The 21,729-nt window shown below is 36.9% G+C and overlaps 2 protein-coding genes across 2 annotated transcripts in view; both read right to left on the reverse strand.

The window, feature by feature from the left end:
• LOC119065691 (pregnancy zone protein-like) overlaps window positions 1–285 on the reverse strand; it is a 44,138-nt gene extending 43,853 nt beyond the window's left edge. Inside the window, exon 1 of the mRNA XM_053661624.1 lies at window positions 140–285. Within this exon, the coding sequence (XP_053517599.1) occupies window positions 140–225 (86 nt within the window). The 5' untranslated portion in view covers window positions 226–285. The remainder of the gene's footprint in view (window positions 1–139) is intronic.
• An 11,982-nt stretch (window positions 286–12,267) lies between these two features.
• Window positions 12,268–21,729, reverse strand: part of LOC119065753 (pregnancy zone protein-like) — a 42,782-nt gene continuing 33,320 nt past the window's right edge. The window contains exons 25-36 of the mRNA XM_037167909.2: window positions 21,625–21,712; window positions 20,846–21,002; window positions 20,388–20,462; window positions 19,928–20,105; window positions 19,197–19,420; window positions 16,179–16,397; window positions 15,659–15,789; window positions 15,195–15,285; window positions 14,568–14,636; window positions 13,869–13,971; window positions 13,002–13,043; window positions 12,268–12,415 (exon numbers count right to left, since the gene is read on the reverse strand). Coding sequence (XP_037023804.2) covers window positions 12,393–12,415; window positions 13,002–13,043; window positions 13,869–13,971; window positions 14,568–14,636; window positions 15,195–15,285; window positions 15,659–15,789; window positions 16,179–16,397; window positions 19,197–19,420; window positions 19,928–20,105; window positions 20,388–20,462; window positions 20,846–21,002; window positions 21,625–21,712 — 1,400 coding nt within the window. The 3' untranslated portion in view covers window positions 12,268–12,392. The remainder of the gene's footprint in view (window positions 12,416–13,001; window positions 13,044–13,868; window positions 13,972–14,567; window positions 14,637–15,194; window positions 15,286–15,658; window positions 15,790–16,178; window positions 16,398–19,196; window positions 19,421–19,927; window positions 20,106–20,387; window positions 20,463–20,845; window positions 21,003–21,624; window positions 21,713–21,729) is intronic.

Genomic DNA, 21,729 nt, shown 5'->3' on the forward strand with positions numbered 1-21,729 from the left:
ATAATTAATTTCTTATAATTAGAAGGTATCTTAAGAAATGAAAAAAATAGCATTTAATAGGAAAAAGAAAGCAAAGATATAAACGAGAGATTAAAATAAAGAACAGACCATTGAGGAAAGGACTTTGAGTGAGACTTACAGTTCTGCAGAGTTTAAGCCATTGGTAGAAAACAGGACAAGGAGAAGTAGCATGAAACTTGAGTGAGGAAGTCTGCCTTTCCCCATAGTGAGGGGCAAAACTCGAAGACTATTATGCCTCCCTTCAGCCAGATCTTTGATATCTCCCGCATTTACCAGACTTTTATATGGCTGCTATTTGCAAAGCCCCACCCTTAGGCTTCAAAATAGAGTTCAGAGTTGGGCTCAGATTCCCTGAAAGGGTAATTGCTCTCAGTGATTGCCTCATTACCCTCAAGGCTGCATACTTGCTTTCCAAGGGAAGAAAAGAGAGTAATTTCCTTTTAAAGTTCCTGGTTCTTTCAAAGTGTGAAATAAAACAGTGAAAGAAAAACCTGATGATGATAGAATAAGGTCTGCAGGAAGTGAATTTTTCCTTTTAATTTATTTATTTTTATTGATTATGCCATTACAGTTGTTCTATTTCCCCCCTTCATTCCTCTCCATCCTACCCCCCATCCCCACCATTACCCCCCTTTAGTTTATGACCATGTGTCTCAAGTTCTTTAGATTCTATATTTCCCATACTATTCTTGCCCCCCCAACTATTTTCTATCTACTGTCTATGCTACTTATTTTCTGTACCTTCTCCCCCCTTCTCCTCCTCCCACTCCCCTTAAAACATTGAGTCTGGAAAAAAAGACAACTTTTCCCATAGCTGGCACATGTTTAGCAATTTTTAATTTAAATATAATTTACATAACATAAAAGTCGCCATGTTAAAGTGTACAATTAAGTTATTTTAGTATATTCATGGTGTGATACAACCATCATCGCTATCTAAGTATTGAACATTTCATTGCCTCCAAAACAAATGTGCTTACTCCCAGTTCCTTCCTCTGTCAGCCCCTGACAACCAGTAACCTATTTTCTGTCTCTATGGATTTGTCTCTCTGGATATTTCATATAAATAAATAGCACAATACCACATTGTGGCCTACTGTGTCTGATTTCTTTCACTTACCATTATATTTTCAAGGTCCATCTATGTTGTGGCATGTATCAGTACTTCATATGAGTGACAACTATTTCGTTGTATGACTGTACCATATTTTGTTTATTCATCAATTGCTAAACCATTTGGTTTGTTTTCACTCTTTGGCTATAATAAATAACTCTGCTATGAAGAGCTGAGTAAGTTTTTTTGTGTGAATATACATCTTCAATTCTTTTGGGTATATAAATGGAAGTGGAATTTCTAGGTCATATGGAAACTCTTGTTTAAAATTTTGAGGAACTGCTAAACTGTTTTCCACAGCAGCTGCAGATTTTTACATTGACACCAGCAATGTTATGAGGTTTCTACTTTGTCCACGTTTTTTGCCAACACTTGCCATTCCCTGTTATTTTATTTGTTTCATTACACCAAATCTAGTAGAAATGAAGTGGTTTTGATTTTGTGTCTCTTTTATTAATTATGTTTAGCATATTTTATGAGCTTATTGGCCATTTGTATATATTATTTAGAGAGGTTTCTGTTCAATTCTTTCACCATATTTTAATTCAGTTGTCTTCTTATTGTTGAGTTGTAAGAGTTTTTTATATGTTCTGGGTCCTAGATGCATATTAGATAAATGGTTTTTAAATACTCTCTCATTATATGGTTTGTTTTTCTCTATTGATATTGTTCTTTGATGCACAAACATTTTTAATTTTGATAAAGTAACATATATCAATTTTTTCTTTGGCTGTTTGTATTTCATGTCATATTTAATAAATTATTGCCTAAAGTCACAAAGATTTACACATGTTTCTTCCTAAGAGTTTTATCATGTTGGCTCTTATATTTAACTCTAGGATCTATTGGAAGTAAATTTTAGTATATTGCTTAAGTCAGGGGCCCAACTTCCTTCTTTTGTATGTAGATATTCAGCTGTCCTAGAACCATTTGTTGAAAAGACTATTCTTTCCTTATTGGACATTCTTGGCTTCTTGTTGAAAAGTAGTTGACTATAGATGCATCGTTTTACTTCTGAACCCTCAATTCTACTCTATTGATCTATACATCTACTCTTGCCAGTGCCATACTGTTTTGACTACCTATAGTTTTATAGGAAGTTTTAAAATAAGGAAGTGTGAATCTTCTTTCTTTGTCCTTCTCTTTCAATATTGCATTGCTTCAATTTCACTAGGTGTAATCTGTCTATTCAGATTCTCTGATTTGTCCGATTCAGTTTTGAAAGATTATATGTTTTTAGTAATTTATCTATTTTGTCCAGGTTGTTCATTTATTGGCATATAATTATTCATAACATTTTCTTAAAATCATTTGTATTTCTTTGGTGTCAGTTGTTATTTTGCCTTTTTAATTTCTGATTTTATTTATTTGGGTTGTCTCTCCTTTTTTCTTGATGAGTCTGGTTAAAGGTTTGTTAATCTTGTTTATCTTTTCAAAGAAGCAGCTTTTGATTCACGGATTTTTGTATCAGTTTTTAAGACTCTATTTCATTTATTTCTACTCTGATTTTTATTATTTCCTTCCTTCTACTCACTTTGGGCTTTGTTTGTTGTTCTTTTTCAAGTTCCATTAAGTGTAAAGTTAGATTGTTTATTTTAGCTACTTGTTGTTTTTTGAGATAAGCCTGTAATGATATGAATTTCCCTTTTAGGACTGCTTTACCAATATGCCAGAAATTTTGGACTGTTGTGTTCTCCTTTTCATTTGTTTCAAAGTATCTTTTGATTTTTTGCTTGGTCTTGTTTTTGACCCATTCATTGTTAAATAACATATTATTTAGCTTCCATGTTTTTGTGTGTTTTTCAGTGTTATTCTTGTGATTGATTTCTAGTTGCATCACATTGTGTTCAGAGAAGATGCTTGACATGATTTCAATCATCTTAAATTTACTGAGACTGGTTTTGTGTTGTAACATGTGGCTACCCTAGAAAACCTTTTATGTGCACTTGTATATTCTGCTGTTTGAGGATGAAATGCTCTGAAGATATCAATAAGTACATTTGATCTCATGTTTCATTTAAGGCTGTTGTCTCCCTGTTAATTTTCTGTATGAAATATCTACCCATTGAAGTCAATGGCATGTTAAAATCCCCAACTATACTGTATTTCTGTTGATCTTTCCCTTTATGTCCATCAAGATTTGCTTCACATATTTAGGTGCTCCTATATTAGGTATGCAAATATTTACTAGGGTTATATTCTCTTGTTGGATTGTTCCATTTATTATTATGTGGTGTCCTTCTTTGTCTCTTGCTATACATAACCTTGGTTTGAAAGTCTATTTTGTTGAATATAAGTACAGTTACCCCAGCTTTTTTTCCTTCCCATTTGTATGAAATATCTTTTTCTACCCCTTTACTTTTAATCTGCATGTATCTTTTGATCTACAACGTGTGTCTTGGAGGCAGTATATATATTTTCTTATCCATTTTGCTATCTTATATCTTTTGGTTGGAGCATTTAAGCCATTTACATGTAAGGTGATTATTAATACACATGTACTTAGTGCCATTTTATTGTTAGACTGTTTTTCTTTTTTTTTTCCTTCTTCTTCTTCATGTTAAAGCAAGACCTTTAACATTTGTTGCAGTACTGATTTGGTGTTAACAAGCTCCTTTACATTTTTCTAGTCTGGGAAGCTCCTTATTTTTCCTTCAATTTTAAATGATATCTTTCCTGAGTAGAGTAGCCTTAGAGTAGGTCCTTGCTTTCATTACTTTGAAGATTTTACGCCACTCCCTTTTGGCAGAAATGTTTCTAATGAATAGTCAGATGACAGTCCAATTGGTGATGCTTTGTATGTAACTACCTGTTTGTCTCTCATGGCTTTTAGGATTTTCTCCTTGTCTTTAAGTCTTGCGATTTTAGTTATGATGTGCCTTAGTGTAGGCCTTTTTGGATACAAATGTTTGGGACTTTTTGAGCTTCCTGGACTTGTTTGTCTTTTTCCTTTACCAGATTAGGGAAGTTTTTGGTTATTATTTCTTCAAATAGTTTGTTGATTCCTTGCTTGCTCTCCTCTCCTCCCAGTATTCCTATGATGTGGATGTTGTTACGCTTCATGTTGTCTAAAGTGTTTCTTGAGCTCTCCTCATTTAAAAAATTCCTTTTTTCTTTGTGCTTCTTTGCCTCAATTTTTTCTGCCTTGTCTTCCAAATCACTGATTTGATCCTCTGCTTCATCTAACTTACTGTTTATTCCTTTCAATGTATTAACAATTTCATACATTGCATTCTTTATTTCTGACTGTTCCTTTTTATGGTTTCTATGTCATTTTTTCTATTCTGTTGAGTATCCTTATAATCATTACTCTAAACTCTATCTGATAAATTGCTTGCTTCCATTTTTATCTAGCTCTTCTTCTGGAGAATCCTCTTGTTCTTTCATTTGGGTCTGTTTATTTGTTTTCTAATTTTGGCTGCTTCTTTTATTTGTTTCTATGTATTTGGTAGATCTGCAAAAACTCTGGTGTAGGCCTTTGTCAGGTGCTGCTTATGACTGGCCCTGGTCAACCTGTTTGAAGGTATCAGTGATCCATAGTGTGTAGCTCTTTTGCTAGGCCTGTTTGTATACAAAAGGAACCACACTGTGCACCAAGACCAACTATTACCAGCACCCACCCGAGTGAGGGTCAGCTGAAGTCTTATACAGCTCCCAGAGATCTGCTGAAGTTGTTAAGATAATCAATGATATAGCCTCAAGCTGTAATCAGTAGCTTGGCCTAAACTTCACAGGGTGGGGCAAAGTAATTTTGCTGGCAGGTTATTGCTTTCTCTCAGGCTGATGCCATTCAGAGAGGAGTGCTCTGCCTGAAAAAGGTGGCCTCTTCAGTACAGAATACTTCAGCACAGGGATCCTGGTGGCTGTTCTTTCAGTTCCCTCCCCAGAGCCACCAACCAATCCTCTTCTCAAATGTCTCTAGCCTACTCTGCCTTCCCTCTGCTGGAGCCCAGAGAAGTGGCTGCAAGTGAAATTTTGTGTGTTGGCCCTTTTATAGGTTCTCCGAGTATCCAGCCTTCTCTCCATGGCAGATAGAAACCATGCTGCTTTGGCAGCTGGATGTTATCTGGGTTCCTTTCCAACTCTGGTGCTGTAGTCTGGAGAGCCTAGGTTGGGATTTAGACCCCACACTTGTCAGGTGAACCCTCCTGGCCACTGAAATATCCCTCCAAAACTTTAGCCTCTATCTACAGGAGCCCAGCCAGCCCTCTTGTACCTCCTCCATACTCCCTACCAGTCTTGTTGTGGTGAAGTGGGTTTTTCTGTGCTGTCATGGTTATAAGACTTCTCTCTAGCTAGTGTTCAGTTGGTCATTAAGGATGATTTTTCTGCAATTAATTGTAATTCCAGATTGGTCCTGGGAGGAGGTTAGTGTAGCTTCCACTTACTCTTCTGCTATCTTGGATGTCCTATTCTAAACAATTTAATAAAAACATTTCCCTTTTTTGTTTCCAATTTTATTATAACTGGTACCAAGAAGAAATTTACTTTTATATTCAGCTGCCCAGTGCCAGTGAAGAGAGAATTTTGGGGTCATGTGTTATCCAAGTGTACTGATGATGAAAGTCTTTTGCATGGTTTGTATATTAACAGACTTTGAGTAATCAGATCATTTACTGGACATGACAAGTTTCATTTTTGTTAGATTAAATATACCTTGGCAAGATTTTCTCAGGCAACACTTTGTTCAACAATTACTTGAGTCCTTGCACAATGTTTGCCTTTGGTGTCATGAATTTTAATGTCTTTAATTTGATGCCTTGTTAATTCTGATTCTTAAATTTTAAAAGAAAAATACCTGAGAATATTAAGTGAAAAGCATAAAGATATTTCTTACACTCCTTTAGATTTTTAAAATGACTAAGAAGAAAGGTCTTTAATAATATTTCTGCTTTGTATTAAATAGTAATCACTGTAACTGGTGTGGCTCAGTGGTTGAGTGCTGGCCTGAGAACCAAGGGGTTGTGGGTTCAATTCCCAGTCAGAATACATGCCTGGACTATAGTCTAGGTCCCTGGTAAGGGGTACATGAGAGACAACCACATATTGATGTTTCTTTCCCTCTTTTTCTCTCTCCCTTCCCCTCTCTAAAAAATAAATAAAGTCTTTTAAAAAATACTAATCAAACGTTCCTGAAAGCATGTACCAGAATAGATAAAAATATACAAATCAATACGTTTTCACCCAATTGTGCACTGAAGTCCAGGGACCATAATGATTCATGGATTTATTTATTTTTATTATGAATTATTACATTGTTCTTATGACCACAGGAGAAATGAACAAGAAAATTCTTCCTGGAGGACTTTAACAACAAGAAGAGATTCATTTTTTTGAGATAAGCTAAAGTATGGCAGAGTGCTAGAAGTGAAAAACTATACCCCATATCTCAGATTTTATATGTTTATTTGTTTTTAGTTATAGGACAGACATTTTTATTGTTGACTAAAACTATGCAGAAATACATAAAACACAATGAAATTTTTTTGCTTTCTTCTTCATCCACCCAATCATTTGGAACTTTCTCATTTATTTGTTCTGATTTAAAAGACAAAGAATGAACTAAGTAAACTGGGCAAGTGAGTGAAAATATATTATTTTAATTGGATATTACAGTAGTTGTCATAACAAACTGGGTGGCTTAAAACAAGATAAATTTATTTTTTCATAGTTCTGGAGGCCGGAAGTCAGAAATCAAGGTATTGGCGGGGCCCTGCTCTAAGGAGAATCTGTTCCACGCCTTTCTCTTAGCTTCTTCGGTTACCAGCAATCCTTGGTGTTCCTGTCTCTTTCTCAGTCGTCACATGGCATTCTCCCTGCATGTCTGATATTGTCTTCCTTCTGCATGTGCCTGTCTCTGTGTGTCTTTTCCTCTTGTTATAGGACAAGACTAATATTAAATAAAGGGCCCAACCTACTTCAGTATGACCTCATTTAACCTACATCTTGATTGTATCTGCAAAGATCTTATTTCCAAATAAGGTCACATTCACAGGTAGCAGGGTTAGGACTTCAGCATACTTTCCAGGGGGATATAATTCAACCCACAACAGAGATAATTTGTATTTATCCTTTTGATGATTGCTGACAGCTAGTTTTACAAGATACAGGCAATAATTTTCCTCTTAGAGTTTCATGAATGCATAAAATGTACTTTTAAACATATTTTGCTTAAAGTTCTAATAAATAACCAAATATATTTTCCCTCATTGATTTGGCTTTGAAAAAGTATGCAAATGGTTTCCATGGGCCATTTGTAAAACATTAAGTGACAAGTTAAATTTCCATGAAAATGATCTTTCTAGCAGTTCGTTTTCTGCATTAGTATATGCCAATACCCTTTTATTACTCTATTTGTCTTCTCTTTACCTACAGGGATATGCTCATTAGGCACCAACCCATTTAATGACACTCTTGTTTTACTGACCAGCACTGTGCTGAGTGAGGGGGCGATAGACATGATTAAGACACAGGTTTGGCTTTTAAAAAGATTCGAGACTATGAATAAGAGGAAAATAAATAAATTTTAAAAGTGTGTAATTGTATAAGCATGGGAGAAAATACGTGCACTAAAACATTAGATGCAGCCTGAAGAAGACACCCCAGTTCTGCACAAATGGTCTGTGTATCTGGAAATCAGCGAAAAACTCCCTTTCTTCTTCACATCATTGCCAAATGAGGCTAAATTTTGTTGCTAAATTTTTTTCAAGTTTCTACCAACAAATAGGAAATAGTGTTTTAGTTTTTCATTATCTTTTAATTTCATTTTTGTCTATATCTTTAAAATTTTCTCCATGTATATGTTACTTTATGCTTTCAACTTATCTTACTATATATGTTCATAAAGTTAATTTTTAAAGTACATTTTATTGATTATGCTATTATTGTTGCCCCAATTTTTTCTCTTCTTTACTCCTCTCCTTCCTGCACCACCCTCCACCATCCCCTGCCCAGTTCATGCCCATGGGTTGTATATGTAAGTTTTTTTTTGCTTCTCCATTTCCTATACAATTCTTAACCTCCCCCTGTCTATTTTGTGCCTACCTATTATCCTTCTTATTACATGCACATTTCCCCCCTACTCTCCCCTTCCCCACTGATAACCCTGCATGTGATCTTCATTTCTGAGATTCCATTCCTGTTCTAGTTGTATGCTTAGTTTTTGTTTTTGTTTTTTAGGTTCAGTTGGTGATAGTTGTGTGTTTGTTGTCATTTTACTACTCATCGTTTTTGGTCTTTTATTTCTTTTTTTTTTAATTTTTATTTAGTTGTTTTTCAAGTACAGTTTTTTTGTCTATTTCTCCCATCCCAGCCCCCCCCACCCTGTCTCCCCACCTCCCTCCCATTCCCCTCCCCAGTTCTCATCCCTGTGTATTTCATACTTGTTCCTCAAAATCCCTCCCCATTTTTCCCCTTAAATTCCCTTCCCTCTCCCCTCTGGTCGCTGCCCACTTATTCCCTATTTCAGTGTCTTTGTTTTTATTCTGTTTGCTTGTTTGTTTTGTTGTTTAGCTTCCTGTTAAAGGTGAGATCATATAGTATTTGTCCTTCAATGCCTGGCCTATTTCACTCAGCATAATGCTTTCCAGTTCCATCCATGTTGTTGCAAAGGGTAGTAGCTCCTTCTTTCTCTCTGCTGCATAGAATTCCATTGTGTATATGTACCACAATTTTTTGATCCATTCATTTACTGACGGGCACCTAGGTTGCTTCCAACTCTTGGCTATTGTAAATTGTGCTGCTATGAACATTGTGGTGCATAGGTTCTTTGGAATTGATGTTTTAGGATTCTTGGGATATAATCTTAGCAGTGAAACTGCTGGGTCAAAAGGCAGGTCGATTTTTATTTTTCTGAGAAAATTCCATACTGTTTTCCATAATGGTTGTACCAGTCTGCAATCCCACCAACAGTGAACTAAGGTCCCCTTTTCCCCACAACCTCTCCAACATTTGTTGTTTGTTGCTTTTTGTTTATTATAGCCATCCTGACTGGTGTAAAGTGGTATCTCATTGTGGTTTTAATTTGCATCTCTCTGATAGCTAACGATATTGAGCATCTCTTCATGTGTCTCTGAATATTCTGTATGTCTTTGGTCTTCTATTTCTTAAGTTAAATTTTAATTTTAACTTCATGTGACTTAAATAAATAAAGATAAAATATGTCTAAATAGGGGTGGCTAAAATACTATAAAATGTTTACATTCACAATCATTATAAATTCATTCATATTCAATGTTGTACTAAACAATACCCAGTGTGACTAAGGGGATAATTAACTTGATAAATGGATTTCAATGCTTTACCTGGAATGAATAATGGGCTTAGTAGTGCAAAGAAAACATGAACAGAGAGACACAAGGTGTCTGTGAAAGAATAGACTAGCTTATCAATGGAATTGGATAAATCACTCAGAAACAAGCTTTCAAATATACAATAAAGTGTGATAAAGGAGGCACTTTTTATTATCTGGGAAATATATACTTGGTCAATAAATGATAATGGGATTATTAGAAAGCTACCTCAGAAAAAAGTCCATTTAGATACTTGCCACACAATAGGCAACGAAATAATTTGAGAAAGAATTAAATGTGAAAACTTGAACTGGGACTTCTGTTCTCACACATGCAGAATTTCATCACCACAAAGATATCTCTAATGCTGTCCCATTATAGGCACGCCCTTCATACTGACGCTATCATCCATACACCTTGGAAATCACCAATTTGTTTTCCATTTTTGTAATATTGTCATTCTGAGAATGTTATATGAAAGAAAATAGAGTATAAGCTTTTGAAATTGGCTTTAACTTCACTTAGCATATTGTTTTTGAAATCCACACAAGTGTGTATATCAAGTTTGCTCCTTTTTATTGATGAGTAGTATTCCGTGGTATAAATGTACCACAGGTAGTTTAACCATTCACATATTGATGGGCATTTTAGTTGTCTCAATACTGGAAACATTGTTTTCTACCTTCCTGTGGGTTACTTGAACACTTCTTGCAACCCCATTTTATCACTAGTGTTTTGGAATACAACAGTTTGTATAGTATTTTAGTGTTTTTAAAAACATTATGAGGAATAGAAACATATTTTAGGAGGGAAATATAACATTAATAAAGAACAAAAGAGACTTCCAGCCAAGATGGAGGTGTAGGTATAGAAACATTGTGCCTCCTTGCACAACCGAGTTTAAAGACAACAAAGTTCTAGTAACAAAAATGCAGCCAAAACACAAAAAATTGAACTATAGGGAGGTCTGACAACAATGAACCATTCATCCAGACTGGTAAGAGGGGCGGAGCCAGCAGCAGAGTGGGGTCCGGCAGGAAAGACCAGCCGACCAACCCAGGAGCTCAGGAGCACAGGAGCACAGGCAGTGGTTGGTGGATCCCAGGCATGGGGTGGCAAAGGGTGAACCCAGTGAGGGCGCAAGGTGGCTGGCTGACCACAGCCACACGTTCGCACGCAGATAAACCAAGCGAAGGAGCAAGCAGTGAGACAAACAGCTCAGGCCAGGGCCCCAGCGACAGGAATTACAGCTTGAAAGCACCAATTGGAAAGACTTTTGGGGTCAAGGTGCTGGAAGAAGCTCCCAAGTTCACAGAGAGTTCGTTGGAGAGACCCACAGGGTCCTGGAGGGTGTACAAGCCCACACACCTGGGAACCAGCACCAGAAGGGCCCAATTTGCTTGTGAGAAGCAGCAGAGGGGACAGAAATCTGAGAGGGCAGAACAGGCGCCATTGCCCCTCTCTGACCCCGCCCCCACATACAGCGTCACAACCCAGTGACTGGGTTGCCCCGCCCTGGTGAACACCTAAGGCTCTGCCCCTCATACGTAATAGGCATTACCTGACCAAAACATTATGACTGCAGAAAAAGAGCTCAAAGCTCCAGAGCCAATAAATCTAAGTGACCAAGAGATAGCTAACCTTTCAGATGCACAGTTCAAAACACTGGTGATCAGGATGCTCACAGAACTGGTTGATTTCAGTAAAAAATTAGAGGAACATATGAAGGCTAAACTAATTGAAATGAAGGGAAATGCACAGGAAACCAATAGTCATGGAAAGGAAACTGGGACTCAAATCAAGGGAGTGGACCAGAAGGAAGAAAAAAAGGACCAAACAGAAAAGAATGAAGAAACAAGAATTCAAAAAAATAAGGAGAGGCTAAGGAACATCCAGGACATCTTTAAATGCTCCAACATCTAAATTATAGGGGTACCAGAAGGGAAAGAGGAACAGCCACGAGTGGAAAACTTATTTGAACAAATAATAAAGGAGAACTCCCCCAATCTGGCAAAGGAAATAGACTTCCAGGAAATTCAGGAAGCTCAGAGAGTCCCAAAGAAGTTGGACCCAAGAAGGAAAACACCAGGCACATCATCATTACATTAGCCAAGATTAAAATGAAGGAGAGAATCCTAGAAGCAGCAAGAGATAAGGGGACAGTCACCTACAAAGGAGTTCCCATCAGACTGTCAGCGGATTTCTCAAAAGAGAAATTCTTGCAGGCAAGAAGTAGCTGGAAAGAAGTATTCCAAGTCATGAAATCCAAAGACCTACAACCAAGATTGCACTCTATACAGCAAAGCTTTCATTGAGAATGGAAGGGCAGATAAACTGCTTCTCAGATAAGAACAAATTCAAGGAATTTATCATCACCAAGCCCTTATTATATGAAATATTAAAGGGACTTATCTAAGAAAAAGAAGATAAAAAAGACGAACGGTGAAAGGACAGAAACTCACAGTTATTAACAACCACACCTAAAACAAAAGCAAACTAAGAGAACAGCTAGATCAGGAGCAAGAACCATAGAAATGAAGATCACATGGAGGGTTAGCAACAGGGAAATGGGAGGAGGAGAAGGGGGAGAAGGTACAGAGAATAAGTAGCAAAGATGGTAGAAAGAAAATAGATAGGGGGGAGGGCAAGAATAGTATGGGAAATATAGAATCTAAAGAACTTGTGACACATGGACATAAACTAAAAGGGGGAATGGTGGGGGAGGGGTGTGCAGGGTGGAGGGGAATGAAGGGGGGATAGGACAACTGTAATGGCATAATCAATAAAATATATATTTTTAAAAAGTACAAAAGAAACAACAGAGTTGTAAATGTTATAAATTTATTCAACATACAAATATTATCTATTTCCAATTTTGGTCCCCTCTCCCACTGTCTTCTCTCCTATAGGTCTTTGTTCTTCATTTTTGGAGAATTTCATCTGATGAGGTCCATAAGTTTCCATTTTCAAGCATTTCCAAGTTTAGATTCTAAACAGTAAAAGGAAAGGTAGAAATACTTGGGAAATTCTGTGATCTAAAGTAAAAATTTCTCATATTTTAATTGTAAATATTTGAACTTAATGTATTTAAATTATTTTTAATGATAGAGCTGTTCTCGGTTTTTAAAAAATAACTTTTAAAGTGGAAAGGACAGTCCAGAGGAAGGTTTTGTACATAACATCTTTCATGCTATGCTATATGCATAATTACAGTGAAAAGTTTCCTCATCTTAACTAGTATAGGTTTAGAAGCATTCTAGAAATGTCATAGGTGATAAATGTATTACCACTAGGTACGGAATAAAACAAAATGTTAGATGATTTGTTTTTTATATGTGGCAAATTACTGAACTCATCTTCAAAGAAGCTACCCCAGACGCCAGTAATTCTATTTGACTTGCATTTTTTTCTACTGAGAAATTCTACAATACACTTGAAATTTCTTAATTCATAAATAATAACCCAAGAAGTTTTATAATATGATAAGGATATATTCAAGAAGCTGCCTCATGCAGACAACAGATATTTATTTATTTGCTTTCCGTTGGCATTAGATTTTTCCATTTATACTTTACCTGCACTGCAGGGAGCGCCGTACTCTTCAATGGTGAATTCATCTGAAACACAAAAATGATGAAACAGAGAGTGAAGATATTCAGTAACAGGCACATGAGCAGTGAATTGTAAGCAAAATGTTCAATGGAAGCTAAGAAAGAAAGTATAAAAACAGTCACGGAGCCAGTAAAAGTGATGGCCTTCTGTACAAAAGCATTTGGAGGGGTGAGTAAGAGAAAGTTCGGCTTGGATCAGAATGAAGGCACAGGTTTCACAGATGGAAAACTTTCTATTTATAGAACACTGTACCACCTTTTATCACAGCTGTGTTTTTGTCATTTGAGTTATAGTTCCTTCCTCTCTGAACCTTCACTTAATCTAAGAAGAGTAAAGTTTTAACACTACTAGCATGCTGAAATGTTGGTAAGTTTCTAGTTCAAAGGTATGAGTAAATGAAAGAATTTCTAGATATGTTTACAAATTCACCAGATTTTGTGAGACTATCCAAGGCCCGAGTCAAAAACAGATCCAATTTTAGATCTTATATCACATAATCAGTGCTGAGATGTGGTCTTTCAGTTATTGTTATTCTTCTTGTCTTCCTGGAATAATTCATTCCAGAGCAAACAACTTATTTAGAAAGGAATTTAGAAAGGAATTTAGAATCAACCCCTTATTGATCCAAGATCAATTTATATAGCTCCAAGACTTGTTTAGGGAGAAAAATGAAAGGTTAATACATAAGAACATGATTGTCTGATGACCATGAACTCACTTTTTCTTACGGTGACAAACTGAGGAGTTTTGTTTTCATTATAATAACCCTTTGCTAGCTAGTTTAGTCTATTTTTTTAAATCAAAGTGTAGCATGTGTGAATCTCACTCACCTGTCTCATAATAATCATAGGCTTTTACCGTGGCTGGTTTTAAATTCTCTACTTGGATGTCTTGGTCCACTGAGAAGGAGAAACTCAGGGCTTGTTTGGTTAGCTGGAGAAACAGAAAAGCTAATTACAGTTGAAGAATTACTTAGTTACCAATTATCATCCTCTTTTCTTAAAAAAAAAAAGGTTCTACTTATTTATTTTCAGAGAGGGGGAAGGGAGGAAGAAAGAGAGGGGGAGAAACACCAGTGTATGGTTGTCTCTCACATGCCCTCTACTGGTGACCTGACCTGCAACCCAGGCATGTGCCCTGATTGGGAATCCAACCAGTGACCATTTGGTTTGCAGGCTGGTGCTCAATCCACTGAATCACACCAGCTAGAGTATCATCTTCTCTTCTTAACATATTGTCAAACCCTATGATTATGTTATTTATTTGTAACGAAAACTGTGGAAAGAATGGGACATTTGGGGACTTGCAAAACACACTCAGTGACAGATAAAAGAAGGGCAAAAGAGACAATTCTATGGACAGTCCAATGTAGTAAATTGAGCCTTGTTGACCACTCCTATCTTCATCTCCATAAGTAATTATGTTCTCCTTCATCTGTGTATTTGAAAAACACTATTTGGACTCTGTACCAGCTTGTTGGAACCTCCAGTGGTTCTCCCAGATCTAGCAGAGTTACAGCGAAATCTTACCTCTTCCAAGTATATCAGGACATGGTTGATGCTCACTTCGGTCCTTTGAATCTGAGGTTTTTCTTGGAGCTGTTGACCAGGAGGATAAGACAGGCACAGGATGAAGAAATTTTAGCCTGACCACAGTTTTCAGGTTTTTAAAATCCAAATGGTTGCTCAGAAACACCCAACTACTCATTTTGATTTCTTCAGAATATATTATTTCATATATAGTACAGAGGGTGGGGCAAAAGTTGGTTTACTGTTGTTTTTATGGAAAATAATATAATAATTAATAATTAATAACATAAGAATAAACTGTTTCATGTATTCATAACTGCAAACCCACTTTTGCCCCACTGTGTATGCATATACATATATAATATGTGGAAGGTAATTTGATACCTTTCCACAGACCCCTAGTGTCTCAGGGCCTGCTGGAATACTATAAACCATATTTATGAACTACGTCTTATATTTGAGACCACATAACAATGATATCCACTATTAAAATGATGGAAACATCTTCTAGAAAAGCAAGTTAAAGGGAGTAAACCTCTTGAAAACTGAATCAATAAAAGAAAATTGATAAGCATAAATGGCAACATTTATCATGACTCTTCTATCCATAAGGGACTTAGGGTTTACCTTTTTCACTGATGGTTTCACAGGTATGAAGCCGGATACCATCTTTACATCGATGATGACCATGTTGGAGCTGGGTCGTTCCCCAGTATAACTGTGGAGTGAAAGCACAGGGACAAGGTATTCAAATAAAATTCTTCAGAATTCATCAAGATAGAAATCTTTCCTTCTCCTTTATTTCTAGTGTTCCCTATACCTACCAACCACTCAGCTTCTCCATCTATTTTATTTTCCTCTGCTATGGTTGCTTGAAAAACCCATCTTTATGAAATTGCACTCTGCAGCTATGGCAACATTTTATTCTCAATGTTAAATCTTTTCAGTAAGAATGAAGAATATTTTCTCATTAATATATATTGCAAGAATTCCATCTACATCACGTATGCCATTGGATAATAGCATTCTCCCACGCAAGAAAATCAATTGATCATATTCTACAAAAATTGTGGTAGTGATTTAGAATTTACCTAATGTTGATGTGAATCCAGAATTTCTTGCGAGCATCTACTCCATCACAATTCTTGGGGAAAGTATCAACATTCAGGGTGAAGGGAACTTTCCCTTCTTTCTTGGGCAGGACATTGTATCTCAGGGATGTCTACAACAAATTGAAAAGAATTATTTAGCCCTGGCTGGTGTAGCTCAGTGGATTGAGTGTGGGCCTGCGAACCAGAGGATTGCGGTTCGATTCCCAGTCAGGGCACATGCCTGGGTTGCAGGCCAGTTCCCGGCAGGGGATGCACGAGAGTCAACCATACATTGATACATTCTCTCCCTCTCTCCTTCCCTTCCCCTCTAAAGATAAATAAATAAAAATTAAATAAAATAAAAAAGAGAATTATTTATTTTTGCACTCAAATAGTCTATCTCTTCCATGTGATTCATACTTTCCCTTAGCACACATTTCCTTTCTATTTTTCAATTCAAACCTAATTCTTGAGACTTTTTTCCCCATTTGTAACATCCCCTAAACCCTGGCAGTCTCACCTGGAGGTACACACATCCTGACCCTGACACTGTTGTGCTGTACTCCCCTGGAATCTCTGGCAATGCAACCTCCTGCAGCAATAGGCGATTGCCTTCATCTACTTGAAGTTCTTCTGAGAAGGTCTCTGAAGACTTGACGGTAACTGTAGCTGCTTTCTCCCTTTTAGTGAAAGTTGCTGCTCCATATTTGGAAAGGGCTTGAAGAGCTACCACTGTATCCTGAAAAAAATGGGTGTAGAAATCACTGGAGAGGAAGGTTACAACATTATACTAGAAGTAAATCATACCAATATTACTCTCTCTCATAGTTATTCATTTATAAACACAGTTCATTAACTGAATTTCAATTTAGCTCAGTCATGGTATTAATCATGAGTTATTCTAGGTAATCTGGGGGAAAATGAAGAAGAGTCCTCATTCAATAACTTGCAATGTACATATAGAAATAAGACTCGAATATTTGACACAAAGCAGAGGTTATTTCAAAAGTTTATAAACTTATATAACAACATTTGTTGTAAAAATTCAGAGAAGGCTGAAGAAATTGGGGCTACAATACTAACAAAACTATAAAGAAGGCAAGAAATATGATTATATAAAATAAGAAGAAAAGTTTATATAGACAGAAGAGGAGCATCAAGTGTGGGAAGTGTTCTAAGTGAAGACACAGAAAAGGGAGTGAGCCAATTCCAGAAAAAGTAAAGGGGTCAGCCTAAGGAGAAAGAAATGCTCATGTCACCAAAAAGAAGAAATATTTTAGGTAAAGCATTACATAATTTTAGTCTTTGGATAAAAATATTTATGTTATCAACTGAAGAAAGAAATCAAGGAAGACACAAACAAATGGAAACGTATACCATGTTCATGGATTGGAAGAATTAACATCAAAATGTCCATACTACCAAAAGCAATTTATAGATTCAATGCAATACCTATTAAAGTACCAATGGCATATTTCACAGCTATACAACAAACACTTCAAAAATTTATATGGAACCATAAACAGCCCCGAATAGCTGTTGCAATTTTGAGAAAGAAGAGCAAAGTAGGAAGGATCACAATACCTGATACCAAACTGTATTGCAAGGACACTGTAATCAAGAGTCTGGTACTGGCATAAGAACAGGCACATAGACCAATGGGACAGAACAGAGCCCAGAAATAAACCTAAATCTCTACAGTCAATTAATTTTTGACAAAGGGGGCAGCAGCATAAAATGGAGTAAAAATAGCCTCTTCAACAAATGGCATTGGGAGATCTAGGCTGCTACATGCAAAAAAAATGAAATTCGACCACCAACTTACACTATACAAAAAATAAATTCAAGGTGGATAAAAGACTTAAATATAAGTTGTGACACCATAAAAGTCCTAGAGGAAAACATAGGCAGGAAAATCTCAGACACTCCATGCAGCAACATCTTCACTGATATTTCCCCTAAAGCAAGGGACATAAAGGAAAGAATAAACAAATGGGACCTCACCAAATTAAAAAGCTTCTGCACGGCTAAAGAAAACAGTATTAAAATAAAAAGAGGACCAACTGTATGGGAAAACATTTGTCAATGATACCACAGACAAGGGTTTAATTTCCAAAATATATAAAGAATTCACATGACTCCACTCTAAGAAGACAAGCAACCCAATTAAAAAAATGGGCAAAGGCTGGCTGGTGTAGCTCAGTGGATTGAGCCTGTGTGGGTCTGTGTGGGCCAGCAAACCAGAGGATCAGGGGTCGATTCCCAATTAGGGCAGATGCCTAGGTTGCAGGCCAGTTCCCAGAAAGGGACACATGAGAGGCAACCACACATTGATATTTTTCTCCTTCTCTCCTTCCCTTTCCCTCTAAATAATTAAATAAATAAAATCTTTTAAAAAAAGGCTAAAGACTTGAACAGACACTTCTCCAAGGAGGACATACAGAGGCTCCAGAGACACATGAAAAGATGCTCAGTACCACTAGCCATCAGAGAGATGCAAATTAAAACCACACTGAGATACCACTTTATACTGGTCAGAATGGCCATCATAAAAAAGCAACAAACAACAAGTATTGGAGAGGTTGCAGAGAAAAGGGAACCTAATGCATTGTTGGTGGGATTGCAGACTGGTGCAACCACTATGGAAAACAGTATGGAATTTCCTCAGAAAACTAAAAATGGATCTGCCTTTTGACCCAGCAATTCCACTGCTAGGATTATATCCTAAAAACCCTGAAACACCAATTCGAAATAAGCTATGCACCCCAATGTTCATAGCACCAAAATTTACAATAGCCAAGTGCTGGAAGCAACCTATGTGCCCATCAGTAAATGAATGGATCAAAAAACCATGGTACATTTACACAATGGAATACTACACAGCAGAAAGAAAGAAGGAGCTCCCACCCTTCATGACAGCATGGATAGAACTGGAGAGCATTATGCTAAGTGAAATAAGCCAGGCAGTGAAAGACAAATACCATATGATCTCACCTTTAACAGGAACCTAATCAACAAAAACAAACAAACAAGCAAAATATAACCAAAGATACTGAAATAGAGAAAAGGCTGACAGTGACCAGAGGGGAGAGGGGAGGGAATTTCAGGGGAAAAGGGGAAGGGTTTACAGGAACAAGTATAAAGGACAGATGGACAATAACAGGGTGGGGTAGAAACAGGAGGGAAGTGGGGAAGGCTGGAAGGGTGGTCTGGGGTGGGGGAAAAGGCAGAAAACTGTACTTGAACTACAATTAAAATAAAAAATAAAAAATATTTATGTTATCAGGAAAGTAATGTTATAAAAACATTACATTAGGAAGATTGGTCTATTTTACAGTTAAGGGTCCAACCAAAAAGAAAAGATAGGGGACTGTATGGAGGACAGAGCAGTAATCCATATATATAATAACGAGGCTTGAACCTTTGTGGTGATGGAGAAATAAAGAAAGTATGAATCAGAAACACTCTACAATTTTTCAACTCAGAATATGTTTGTATCTATATAGGTATCTTTTCTTCCTAGAGTCTCTCCACAGACCTGAGTGGAAGAGAAGCCTCCATTGGGGTTTTGTTGCTTGGTTATCCATTTTACAATACGTGAGGCTACAGACAGGTCTTCTGAAGATGGGGCAGGCTGGGAGGTAAGATAGGCAAGGAGCAAGTAAGATGTCATCTCCACTTCAGCAGAAGGAGCCCGAGGTTGATAATAGAATGTCTGAGCTTCTTGAAGTTTCCTAGGACGTTGCAAGTGGATTGAGTCCTCTTTGAAATGAAAAAAAAAAAAAAAAGAATCATAAGCTTAGAGAATGGTTTCAGAATCTAATTAGTGAAATCATTATAGAGCTTACCTAGTGAACTGATATAAATGAAGTAAAAAAAATCAGTAAGTAATCACTGATCTATCAAATCTTTGCCAAGAAAGTAAATTAAGTTCCCAGTAAATCCCATTGTGCTTTTCTGTTCATTACATACTTGTATGATATTAGAATTGGGGCTGTATAAAGTCAATAAGGTATGAATTGGCAGAATGATTCATGTTACCTAGAGAATTATTTTTGATCAATGATAATTATTCTTGTTATATCACAATGTAATATAATATAATGTAATGAATATAACATCACATATATGATAAATAATATACTATAATATACTAAATATAATATAATTAGAATAATATAGAATAATAAGTGTGAGTTCAATAGGTCCTCTCCCTTCTTCTGATAACTGGTGATTTTTGGAAGTAAATTTTTCAGGAGTGGCTCTCACCTTCTTTTACAGCCTCTTTGTCCAGTGATTGAAGCAGCTCACTTCGCTTGGCCTGGTTTCCTGCTAGGGCAAAGGCATAGGCCAATAATGCCTTGGTATAGACAAAACTTCCTTGGGCTTCTGAAGTGGATGCCCATGCACTTTCCAGGCAGAATAGAGCACTGCGGACAACTGGGTGCTGTGAAGAAGATGAAAGGACATCTTAAGATAGCAGAACTAGGATAATGAACTGTTCCCAGGCTAATCCCTGATTAAAAGCCCAAACGTGCCGTGCAACCTCACAGTTTGGACCAGAGAATAATTTCCTCTGCAGCATCCAAATGGATGTAGTTCTTTATGTTCCAGTGCAATATACCAAAATTAAGTAACACAAAACCACAACTCATTTTTCTCAGAGATTTATGATTATTCCCCCTTAACATTTGTGAGAAGCAGGTACAGGGTGTGTGCTAGTACATACAGTGACAGGCAGTGGCATCTCCAGCAGAGCAATGGTGATGTAGGCAGAGAGTGTCACCTCGTCATCTACTCCACCCTGTAAGAGTCAGAGGCAGAGACACTGAAGCACTTCAATATTAAGTAGCCAGAGTCAGCTAACTCTATATTTCATCTTGGGCATCTTCACTAGAAAGTATCTTTATTTGAGTAATATTATTGATTTTTCACCTTCTCCTCCCTCCCTAAAATTCTCAGATCTGCCCTGAATCCTTTTCCCTAACTTTTAGTAATATATTGGGGTTTTTTTTGCACACTGTTCTTACTCAATAAAAAAGCTGCTAATTAATTGCTAGATTTAAGAAGCTTTAGAGCCTACCATCCTCCCTCAAAGCTCTGTCTCCAAGACTTGAGGAATGAATAGAGCATAATTCCTCTGACATGTTACTATCGTTAGGACTGAAACAATGTTAAAGGCGTCACCTTAATGGCATTATTTAGCAGTGATCCAGAGTGCTGGAAACAGCCATTTTCCTTTTGCTTCTGTGAGAGCCAGGTGAGGGAATCCGTGATGTGTGAGTCCTCCACAAAGATGTATGACCGAGCTTGAGAAAAGGACTTAAGCACAAATGCAGTGAGCCTGTTCAGCAAAGAAGACGAGCCATCAGGACCAGCTCACTCTGTGCACTGCCTCCAGACACCGATTTTCATAATTCAGTGAAGGAGATCAATGGGGGCGATTTGGGGACAAAATGATACTAGAACACTGAATATTCTCTTGTTGGTTCCCAAAACTCGAAGTCTTTTTTTGTAAATCTCTCAATTTTGTTGGTTTCTCCAGAGTTGATGCTTTTTCCTTATCTTTTTCTCATGAAATATTTGTTGGAGACTCCAAGCCTTCTCACCACCCAAACTCCCATTTTCTGAATGATTTTACTACATTACAATCTTTTGTCTTCTCCAGGGTCCCCTTTCTTACTATATAATGTAGAAGCTTCTTCCTTGATCACTTCTCATTATGACACTTTCTGCCTTACATTGCCATTGTGGGGGATCCTTATTTCACTGCTATGTACTGTGCTGTCAGATCAGGTAAGCTTTCACAGATGAATGGTGAGATCACCCAGTGTGATAACACACATACAGGTCTTTAAAGGATAACAGATTTCCGTAAAAAGAATTCCAAGTACCAGAGAAAAACTATTTCCATAATTCTGAAATATTATGGATCTACAAAGAGCACATAGAAATAATTGTCTTACCAAGTATTTCCCTGACTTGTACCGTCATGATCCCCAAAGGCGCTGTATGAACCATCGCTGTGTTTATAATTCAACTGTCTTTGATACCCTGAAAAAGAAGTTTTC

This window comes from Artibeus jamaicensis, unplaced genomic scaffold, assembly GCF_021234435.1.
Source record: "Artibeus jamaicensis isolate MK-2021 breed Jamaican fruit bat unplaced genomic scaffold, CSHL_Jam_final contig_233, whole genome shotgun sequence".
NCBI lineage: Eukaryota > Metazoa > Chordata > Mammalia > Chiroptera > Phyllostomidae > Artibeus > Artibeus jamaicensis.